The sequence below is a fragment of the Pseudopodoces humilis genome, chromosome 18 (genome assembly GCF_049639895.1).
Source record: "Pseudopodoces humilis isolate 2021_Gansu_Grassland_sample_001 chromosome 18, ASM4963989v1, whole genome shotgun sequence".
NCBI lineage: Eukaryota > Metazoa > Chordata > Aves > Passeriformes > Paridae > Pseudopodoces > Pseudopodoces humilis.
Window position 1 is genome coordinate 4,030,014 of NC_142217.1, and position 10,424 is coordinate 4,040,437.

General features: G+C 62.4%; 1 protein-coding gene across 1 annotated transcript; it reads left to right on the forward strand.

Annotated features, from left to right (window-relative positions):
- The first annotated feature begins 1,701 nt into the window (after window positions 1-1,701).
- Window positions 1,702-9,182, forward strand: TFAP4 (transcription factor AP-4). The gene is made up of 7 exons (XM_005522817.3): window positions 1,702-1,925; window positions 5,305-5,470; window positions 5,907-6,005; window positions 6,470-6,640; window positions 6,847-6,984; window positions 7,930-8,088; window positions 8,192-9,182. Exons 1-7 carry the CDS (start codon window positions 1,837-1,839, stop codon window positions 8,384-8,386), a joined length of 1,017 nt encoding a protein of 338 aa, XP_005522874.1. The 5' UTR covers window positions 1,702-1,836; the 3' UTR covers window positions 8,387-9,182.
- Window positions 9,183-10,424: the final 1,242 nt, after the last annotated feature.

A 10,424-nucleotide genomic window follows, 5' to 3' on the forward strand; every position in this document is an offset into this window, starting at 1 on the left:
TTCCTGCCACCTCCACAGCCCCCCCAAAGCCTCTATCATCCCCCAAGCCCCTCCATCCCCCAGAACCCCTCTGCCAGCCCCCCAGAACCCCCTCAAAAGCCCCCTGCCAGCCACATGAACCTGTCACCCCCAAAACCCCGAACCCCCACCAGGAGGCCCCCCGTGCCTCCTGTGCGCTCCCGCCAACCCCCAACCCCCCTGTTAGGCCCCACAGGCCCTTGCCAGCCCCCAGACCCTCCCAGCAGTTTCTCAAGCCCCCTGCCAGCTTTCAGAGCCACTCTGTCAGCCCCCAGAGCCCCCCACCAGATCCTCAATCCCCCTGCCAGCCCCCCATCCACTCCCCAAGCTCCTCATCAGCTCCCAGAACCCCTCATCAGCCCTCAGAATGCCTCTACCAGCCCTACAGAGCCTTCTTCCCAAAGCCCCTCACCAGCCACGTGCTCCCTGTCACCCCCAGCTCCCTGTGACAGCCCCAAGGCTGCTGTGACACCCCCCAGCCACTCGCAGCCCCCTGAGCCCCCCAGAAGCCGCACTCTGCTAGAAACAGGAATGGGATGGGGTGGGATAGGAATGGGATCAGATTGAATAGAAGAGGATGGGACAGGACTAGGATAGGGCAGGATGGGGTGAGGATTAGGCAGGACGGGATGGGGATAGGGTAGAATGAGGCGGGAGAAATTGGATGTAGGAGAGGATTGCGAGGGGCAGGATAGGACGGGGTAAGATGGAACAGAGACAAGACAGGTCAGGATAGGGCAGGATGGGGTAGGGCAGATGAGGTGGGATGGGGCTAAGGGAGGATAGAATGGGATGGGACAGGATGAGATGAGGTTGGACAGGATGGGATGGGATGGGATTAGATGGGACTGGAACAAGACAGGTCAGGATACCATAAAATAGGATAGGATAGGATAGGATGGAGATGAGGCAGGTCAGAATGGGCTGGGATAGAATTGGGTGGGCTAGGATAGGACGGACAGAGCTGTGGCAAGATGGGCTGGGATGAGGTGGGATGGAGACAGGTGACATTGAGATAGGATGAGATAGGGTTACAACAGGTCAGGATGGGATGGGATAGCATAGGATAGGGTAGGATGGGATGGAGCTAGGGCAGGATGGAATTATGTAGGGTGGAATGGACACAGGTAAGGATGGGGTATGATAAAGCAGGATAGAATAGGGTAGGATAGGATAGGGTAGGATGGGATGGAGCTAGGGCAGGATAGAATGAGGTGGCACGGGATGGGCACAGGTCAGGGTGGGATGGGGTAGGGTTTGGTAGGATAGGATAGGGTGGGATAAGGTAGGGTTTGGTGGGATAGGATAGGATGGGATGAGGATAGGATAAGAATAGGATGTGATGGGTATGGAGTGACATGGGGACAGCTCAGGATGGTATGAGGTAGGATGGGTTGGGGACAGGACAGGATGGGACAGAGTGGGATAGGATAGAGTAGCATATGATAGAGTAGAATAGGATGGAGCCAGGTCAGGACGCGACGCGGTGTGACGGGCCGGTGCCAGCATGGGTCGGTACCGTCCCGGCCGCTCCAGTCGCCCCCCGCCCCGCCGCGTCCCGCCGCCGTGTCCCGGTGCCGCTCCGGCCGCGCTGCGGCCCCTCCCGCCGCCTTTGTTTACGCGGGGCCGGTGCGGGGCGGGGGCGGCGCCGGGCGGGCGGGGGCGGGCGGGGGAGCGGCGGCGGCGGCGGGCGGGGGCCGCGCTCGCTCCAGCTGTTTCCCGCCTTGGGCCGCGGGCAGAGGCCGGAGCCGGGCCGGGAGGGGCTGAACCGGGCCGGGACGAGCCGGGCTGGGCTGAACCGGGCCCCCCGCCCTCGTTATGGAGTACTTCATGGTGCCGGCCCCCAAGGTGCCGGCCCTGCAGCACTTCAGGAAATCCGAGAAGGAGGTCATCGGCGGGCTCTGCAGGTGGGGGGGCGCCGGGAGATCCCGGCCTCGGGGGTCTCGGGGGGACTGGGGGGGGATGGCGGGGAAGGGGGGAGCGGAGAACGGGGGGAGCGGCGCGGCCGCCGCGGCCCCACCGCCCGCACGTGGTCCCGGCCGCGCACATGGGACCGGCGGCCGCGGGGGGCCCGGGGGGGGAGCGCCGCGCCCCCACCCCCGCCCGGGCCCGAGGTGCGGCGGGGCCCGCTCGGGGCGGGGGGCGCGGGGGTCCGGGGGGCGCGGGGGTGTGTGTTTACCGCCGGGCCTGGCCGTGACTCTGCAGCCGCCCGGAGGAGGCGGGTCGCGGCCGGGGCTGCCGGGACATGTAGTGCGGGAGCGGCGGCACAAAGCCCGCGGACACGCGGGGAGCCCCGGCGGGCGGGGGCGCGGCCGGGGACGGGCGCGGGGCTCGGCGGGGGCCGGCGGGCAGGGGGAGGGGGGCGCGGGCCCCGAGGCCACGCGGGGCGGCCCTGAGCCCCCCCCCCCAACCTCCCCGGGCCTTGAGCTCCCGCCCCCGGGAGCGCTGAGCCCCCGCGGGCCCGGCTCCGCCGTGGGGCGGGTGAACCGCCGGGGGCTGGGGGGCAGCCCCGGGCCCCACGGCACGTGTTGGGGGGCCCGGCCCCTCGGGGTGCTGCCTCTGCCCCACGGCGTGGGGGGCTCCGTCCCGGCGATCCCGGGGAGAGGCCACAGCCGAGCCCCCCCGGAGGTGCAGCGGTGGGGCAGCGACCCCCAGGGCCGGGGGCGGCTGCTCTGGGTCCCTCGCGTTGGTCGCTGCGGGCCCGTGGGTTGGGGGGTGACTGCATGGGCGGGGGGATGCGGCCCCACACTGAGCCCCGGGGAGCAGCCTTCCCACTGCCCCGAGCTCTGGGAGACCCTGCCTGGAGCTCAGGGCTGTGGGTGACCCCTGCGTGGAGCTCGGGGCGCTGGGGGCTGCCCTGCTTGTGACCTCAAGGAGCTCAGGGACACCCTGTGGGCAAGCTCGGGGTGCTGGGGGACAGCCTACCTGTGAACTGGGGCTGCTGGGGACACTGGGCCATACCCTGCTTGTACACACAGGTATACCCTGACCCTGTAAGCTTAGAAGTGCCCTTCATGGAAGCATGGAGATACCCTGCCTGTGAACTTGGGGATTCCCTGCCTGCAAGTTGGGGAGCACCCTACCTGTGACCTCAAGGAGCTCAGGGACACCCTGCCCACATGGCCATGCCTCCCTTGCCCACCAGCACAAGATGTGATCAGTGTTGGACACAAGTGGACAGCGGGGCATCTGCCATGGGCCTTGTGCCTGGCTCCAACACCCACATGGGTTTGTTTCCCTCGAGGTCCAGGCGAGAGAAATGTCCTCCCCAGCATGGGAAGGACCAAATTCTGCTTGCTTGTCACAAACCTCACAGCACCAGCACCAGGCTGGAGACACCCCAGGAGCTCCAGCGGGTGCCACCTGCTCCCCCTGCCTCTGTGCTGCCCCATCCCTGGCCATGCTGGGTGTCTGAATCCATGGGGTTTTGCCCTTTCTGTGTTTTGCTGTCGCTTCTCAGGTCTCTTCCCAGGAAGAGCAGCTGGGGCAGGTTGCAGGAGGTCTGCCTGTGAGGAAGCAGGCTCTTCCTCCTTCCCCAGTATTTAAGAAATCACTTCCGTGCTGCCCAGTCCTGGGCCTCTGCATCCCATTCCCCTTAAGTGTCTGGTGGTCCAACATCCTGGAGCAGTACTCCAGCCACCTCCTTACCCTAAGAGGGACGATGTCTCCAGGACCTGCAGGGTTTGGTGTGTTCTGGGGACAAGTTTGGGGCTGGTTTCAGCAGGAGTGGGGAGGTGGGTGACAGCCACCACCAGATGGGAGCCCTGTGCCACAATCCTTCTGCAAGCAGCTCTTGGTCCATGCGGCAGAGGCTGCTCCCAAGGAGAGGGGCAGAGCCCTGGGCACCCATCTCAGCTCCTCATCCCCAGGACTGCACAGTGGGTGCTTGGTGCCCAGCGTCAGCCTGTGCTGGGACACTGCCCCAGAGGGTGGGGACAAACGTCTTCCTGGCCCCCAAGGGCTGAACTGGGGTCCTTCCTCATCCCCTTGGGATGCACTGGTGTCCTCTCCTATACCTCTAGGATGAGCTGGGATCCTTCCCTATCCCTCTAGGGTCGTCTGGGATCCTTCCCTATTTGCTTGGGATGAGCTGTGATTCTTCTCTGTCTTCCTGGGCACAGCTGGGATCCTTCCCTGTGCCCTTGAACAGAGCTGGAATCCATCCCTCTCTTAGGCTGTGCAAGGATCCTTTCCCATCCCTGTGTTGAGCTGGGTCCTTCCCCATCCCTGTGTATGTTGGATGAATTGTGCTCCACAGTTGCAGGAGGCAATGACGAGTGGCCCGAGTCTCTGGTCACTGCCTGGGCACACGGTGGTGCTGCACGTATCCTTTAGATCCCTGCGCTCCCAAACCTCCGTGGTTCCTCCATGGCCTCACCAGGAGGGCAGTGAGGGCACGATGCTGGGCTTTGCTTCCCAGCCTGCCTTTGGCAATGCTCTGGGTGGAATGTTCCCATCTCCCCATCCTGGAGCTGCCAGGCACCTGGACGGGCGGCTGGAGCCTGCCTTATCTCGCCCCGCGCCGGCGGCCCGGTTCCCGTGTTTAGTCTTTGGTGCCTCGCAGCATCCCCGGCGCCAGCGGGTGCTGGGTGCTTGCGCTCTGGGGAGAGTTGGCACGGTGTGATCCCAAACCTCTGCCCTGCTGGAGGGAAGAAGTGGGGTGTGGGTGAAGCCGGACCCCACGGCAGTGAGCTTTGCTCAGGTCTGGTGCTCTGGACTGTTGGCTGCCCGGAACCCTTGCCCTCCGTGCCGGCATCATGGAGGCATTTCCCAGCCCATCTGCAGGGCAAGGGCGTGGAGGGCGAGGAGGCAGAGGCAGGAAGCAGGCAGGAGCTGTGGCTTGGGGTGGGACGGGGGCTTCTCTGCTGGGAGCTGTCATCTGGAAGCCATCAGCGGGGCGGGAGGGAGGGAGCCGCCTTCCCGGGGCCACACACGCCGGCCGGCCCCGCGGGGACACAGCCGGCCAGCCCGCAGCCTCCCTCGCCCAGCTGGGGGTCCCCGGCTCCCCTCGCCAGGCTTGGCACTGGGCAGCGTGTCTGAGCCCTGTGGAAGCAGGGGGCTGCAGCAGGGCTGCTGTTTGGCCAATGCATCCCCCAAAGCTTTGGACACAGGGCTGGAGAAACCCGCCCACCTGCTTCCGCGATTCCCAGCACCGCAGCCATCGTCCCCTCTGCATTACCCATCCCGTCAGTGGCTTGGACCCACCGTTGCAAAGCAAGGGGGGATGCAGTGAGTTGGCAGCAGGGGTGCAGCCCCCTCCTCCCTAACCCCGGGTCTTTCTCACAGCTTGGCCAACATCCCGTTGACTCCGGAGACCCAGCGGGACCAGGAGCGGCGGATACGCAGGGAAATCGCCAACAGCAACGAGAGACGGCGGATGCAGAGCATCAATGCTGGCTTCCAGTCCCTGAAAACCCTCATCCCACACACGGATGGGGAGAAGCTCAGCAAGGTGAGCAGGATGCACACGCTGGTTCTGCACGTGGGGGGCTGAAAGTGGAGTTGGGGGTATTTGGGTGTAAATTCAGTGATGGAGCTCTCTCCTGGGGAGGTTTGCCAGCAGGAGTGGGTGTGCATCCCTAGCCTGGTCCTGGAGTGGGCTGGGAGCATGTGACAGCCCCCAGTGCCCCAGGAGCAGGGTGACACATTCCTGGGTGAGGAGGGGGCCCCACTGCAGAGGGGAGTGGGGTGAGGAGGCAGCTGGTCAGGTTCCCAAGGGGGGTGAATTGGAGGGTTTCACCGTGCTGGAAATCCCAGGGGGAACCTGAGGTGAAGCAGACTCCAGGAGGAGACTCCAGGGCTGTGCTGCCTGCAGAGCTCATCAGGAGGAGGCCTGGGGGGACACCGGGGTCTCCTGCCTCAGCATGCCCCTCCTGGCTCCCCTACAGGCAGCCATCCTCCAGCAGACAGCCGAGTACATCTTCTCCCTGGAGCAGGAAAAGACTCGGCTACTGCAGCAGAACACCCAGCTCAAGCGGTTCATCCAGGTACTGCCCCAGGGATGGGACAGGAGGGGGTGGGACAATCCTGGCTGGCCAGGCTGGGGGTGTCATTGCAATTCCTTGGGCTCAGGGTGAGACCCTCTACTGTGCTCAGCTGGAGAGTGGAGATGGTATCTCTTACCTGGCAGGGGGAGAAGGGTTTCCATTATTTCCACCCATTTGGGGTGTCTGGGATGGCACCCCAAATGGCAATTCTGGTGCTGGAGTGCCCTGGTGGAGCTGCGCTGGGTGTCACAGTGTGAGAATCAGGTTGGCACAAGGCTGTGGGGATGAGGACCAGGATGGGGGACACGGGGAAGAGCCCATCTGTCCCCAAGCACCAAACACAACCCCAGGGAGACCCTTTCCTGCGTGGAGCTGTGGTGGGGAGTGGCATCATGCAGGGGTCTGGATGGCAGGGAGAACACCCGTGCTAGCCCCCTTTCCCTGACACCACATTCCCATGGCAGGAATTCAGTGGCTCCTCCCCAAAACGGCGACGGGCAGAGGACAAAGACGAGGGGATCGGCTCACCAGACATCTGGGAAGATGAGAAGGCCGAGGATCTACGTCGGGAGATGATTGAGCTCCGGCAGCAGCTGGACAAGGAGCGCTCGGTCCGCATGATGCTGGAGGAGCAGGTGAGGCCAGGTGCCCTCTTGCAGCCTCTGCCATGTCCCCAGTGAGCCCAAGGGACACCAGCAATGCTGTGGGGTCGCTGAACACCTGCTTTGGAGACCAATTCTCCATGCTCATCTGGGGCTTCCTGGCTCCCACTGAGGGGACAGCTGGGGTTCAGTGGGGCCATGTCAGACTCCCACTGATGCTGGGGTTCCCTGGCCCACAGGTTCGCTCCCTGGAGGCCCACATGTACCCCGAGAAGCTGAAGGTGATTGCTCAGCAGGTGCAGCTCCAGCAGCAGCAGGAACAGGTGAGGTTGCTGCACCAGGAGAAGCTTGAGCGTGAGCAGCAGATCCGAACCCAGGTGAGCGCACCCCAAACACCCCCAGGGTACTGAGGCACGGCAGGGCTGGTTTGGTCCCAGGAAAGCTCTTGCCCTTAGTGATTTGGGAAAGGGGTGGCCCAAAGTCCCCCACAGTGCTTGGGGCTGTGCTTGTGAGAACCCTGTGTTTCAGGGAGGGACCTGTGGTGACTTCCAGTAGCTCTGTTCCCTGGCACAGAGCAGTTTGTACAGGGAGGGTCGCTTGCTGCTAGAGAGGGTTTCATCTCAGGGGCTTCACCTTTCTCTGTGTGACTCCCACTGAATTTCAGGGATCCCCAAACCACTCCCAGCAGGCTGGGAAAAGGGAGTGTCAAGTTGGCAGGCAGTGGGGATGGGAACCTTCAGCCTCTCCCCCGAGACTGCTGGATTTGCCAGTGGTGCAGGGAGGAACGCTGTGCCAGCACCGGTCCCTGTGCGCTGCTGCCCTCGAGCCCAGCCCGGGGCCTCGCCGCTCTGGGAGCTTCAAAGGAAGGAACAGCAGCTTCTTCCCCTCTCCTTGGGCTTCAGCAGAGCCCTGTCCCTGCAGGGTCCCTGCCAGCCACCTCCTGGGGAAGTTCAGCCTATTTTTAGGTGAACTCTCCGTAGCCTCCTCCTAGGGCGGATCTTCCCATCCGCTGCTCAAACGAGGATCTCCGAGGGGTGTGGGGAATTCCTGGCCACGCAGGGGCTGGCACTTGCCTCTCCTGGCTTCAAAGCCCGAATCATTGCCCTTTGGGATACGGGGAATCTTTCACGTTCCACTCTGTAAAGCTGAGGTGGCAACAGCTTTCAGCCAGCATCCTCCTGCATCCACTGGGCTGGAGAACTGGAGCAGCCGAGTGATGCTTCAGCTTTTATAGAGCTTGGGCTCCGTGAACAAGCAGAATGTTCTCCCCACGCCGCTGTGCTTAGGTCCCTTCTCACTGGGGGTTTCCCTCCTGTCCCCAGCTCCTGCCATCACATGCTCCCCCAGCGCCCACCCACCACCCCACCGTGATTGTTCCAGCGCCGCCTCCCTCCCATCATGTCACCGTGGTCACCATGGGCCCATCCTCGGTCATCAACACAGTCTCCACGTCGCGGCAAAACCTGGACACCATCGTTCAGGTAAGCTGGGGAGCAGCAGGGGGCTCGGGGGGGTCCCTAACCCCCATGGTGGCTCAGAGGGGACCCCGGAGATGTCCTGACAGCCGGTGTGTGCCCTGGGCAGGCGATCCAGCACATCGAGGGGACACAGGAGAAGCAGCTGCAGGAAGAGGAGCAGAGACGCGCCGTTATCGTAACGCCGGCGCGCGCCTGCCCCGAGCCCTCCGCCTCCGACACCGCCTCTGACACCGAGGGCAACGACAGTGACTCCATGGACCAGAGCAAAGAAGAGCCCTCGGGGGACGGGGAGCTGCCCTGACACCCCCTGGCCAGCAGCCGGGGAGGGGAGCCGGGGCAGGGGGGGGAAACGTCAGAGAATATGCTGAAATTTTTAAAAAATACAACGCGATTTGGGTCTCTTTTATGACCTTTTTCCAATACTGTAAAGCAGAGCGTTAGAGGCAGGCAAAGGTCACCCTTCAGCTCCCAGGGGGGTGGGGGCTTGGGGGTGGCCACAGTGGGGCATGGGAACTCGGGGCATGGTGGGGGGCATTGGGGATGGGGGTCACAGCCCCCCACCCTGGTTTATCACCCCCTACCCACCAACCCACAGGGAATCCTGCCAAGCTGGCAGCAGCCCCGCTGTTCCTGATGGTGTTCCCTTGGGACAGGGCCTTTGGTTGGGATCTTAATTTGGTTTTTTCCTTCTCTTGTGTTTTTTTTTCTTTTTAATTAAATGTTCGTTTTTAAGCAGGGGGGAGATGCCAAGTGACATGGCAGCAGAGGCAGGACAGGGATCCCTGACTTTGGTACCACCATGGCTCCTGCACCCCGTGTGGGTCAGGGAAAACCCCCTTTGAGAGTAAAATAATCCTGGGATGATGCCATTGGAGCACGGTGGGAGGGCTGGCATATGCCATCCCTCCCTGGCATTTCCAACACCCACCTCCTTGGCACAGGGATGGCAGGCTGGGGGCTGATTTTTACACCCCACCCCTGTCCCCGTGCCCATTCCTGTCCCCCCCACCCTGTTCCTATCCCTCCTTTAAGCACTTAACCTGGTTTGTGGGGTCTGTCAGCTCCGAAGAGCTTTTCTATTTCGTGATTGTGTCGCTTGGGTCTGTCGTGGCGGGTGGGGGGTCCCCGTTTAGTGCGTCCCCCCCTCGCCCTGCTGCCCCCCACCCAGCTGTAGGGTTTTAGGCCAGTCGTGTGTAGAGCCTCGGTGGTATTCAGTAGGTTCCCCCCCCAGCTGCAGCTGTTTCTCGGTTCCTTTCCCCTTTTTTTTTTTTTGTTTTGTTTTTTTTGTTTTGTTTTGGTTTTTTTTGTATTTTTTTTTACAATTTTCAGGTCTTTGTGTTGATTGAGAAGCTATTCTATTTTGTTAAGAAAGTTGAAAAAAAAAAAAGAGGCTCGTGCCTTTGTAAAGAAACAAAATAAAGTTTGTACTTGGTTTTTTAGAAGCTCTGTCCTGGCGTTAACGTTTGTGGGGACAGGGATGGATCCCACCCTGATGGACACTGGTCCTTCTTGGGGCTCGTGGGCAGGGCAGGGGGTGCTGCTGCCTGCACTGGCAATCCAAGGCAGAGGCTGCTGGCCCTGGCGTGGTTCCTGCTGAGAAGCTGGGCTGTGTTTAAAGCTGCCCACGTGTGATGAGCACATCGAGGCTCAGCTCAGTGATGAGATGGAGGTGGGGGAACATCTGGGCTGGCTTTAATGAGGCCTCACAGCTGAAGGGGGGGCGGGGGTCAGACTTTGTGTCCCCCTTCCCCAGGAGTGGGGGAATCCATCTCTCTCCATGACTCATGACTTGGGGTAGGGGCACTCAGCTCCATGTTTTTTGGGGGAAGGCACCCCTCTTTTCCCATGGGGCACCCACCTCTCAGCATCCTCCCATGGCCGTGGGTCCCTCCCACTGCCTCCACTCCATGGCCATCCGTGGTGTCCAGCCAAGAGGTGGCTCCTGCCTGCTGTGAGCCATCACCCCCTGTTCCACACCTTGGGTTCAGGGGCTCCCCCTGCTCCCACTCGCAGGGAACTGTTGTTTGTCCCCTTCCCCAAGAAAAAGCTGCGTCACAGCCCCCCCAGAATGGCTCCAGCACTGAGGGAGCCCCGGGGTCACTGCTGTGGCCAGGCTTTGGGGGAAAGCTCTGGAAGGCTTTCTGTACAAGCAAGGGCCAGGTGCTGGTGACATTGTGCCACGCTGCCAGTGCAGTGGGGACACCATCAGCCTGTTTCCTTTGGGTGTGTGCCATTGCCTGGAGTTGGTGACCTGTGGTGGCAGGAGGGCACATCAAACCAGCCCAGCATGCGATGTTTGGGGACATCCATCTTTAGGGACAGATGAGGACGCTGCAGTG

Bases quoted from the DNA above. Each gene is read 5' to 3' on its own strand.
- TFAP4 (XM_005522817.3), top strand. From the start codon at position 1,837: ATGGAGTACTTCATGGTGCCGGCCCCCAAGGTGCCGGCCCTGCAGCAC. The intron at 5,471-5,906 runs GTGAGCAGGATG...GCTCCCCTACAG, and splicing joins ATGGGGAGAAGCTCAGCAAG to GCAGCCATCCTCCAGCAGAC. The intron at 6,641-6,846 runs GTGAGGCCAGGT...CCTGGCCCACAG, and splicing joins GCATGATGCTGGAGGAGCAG to GTTCGCTCCCTGGAGGCCCA.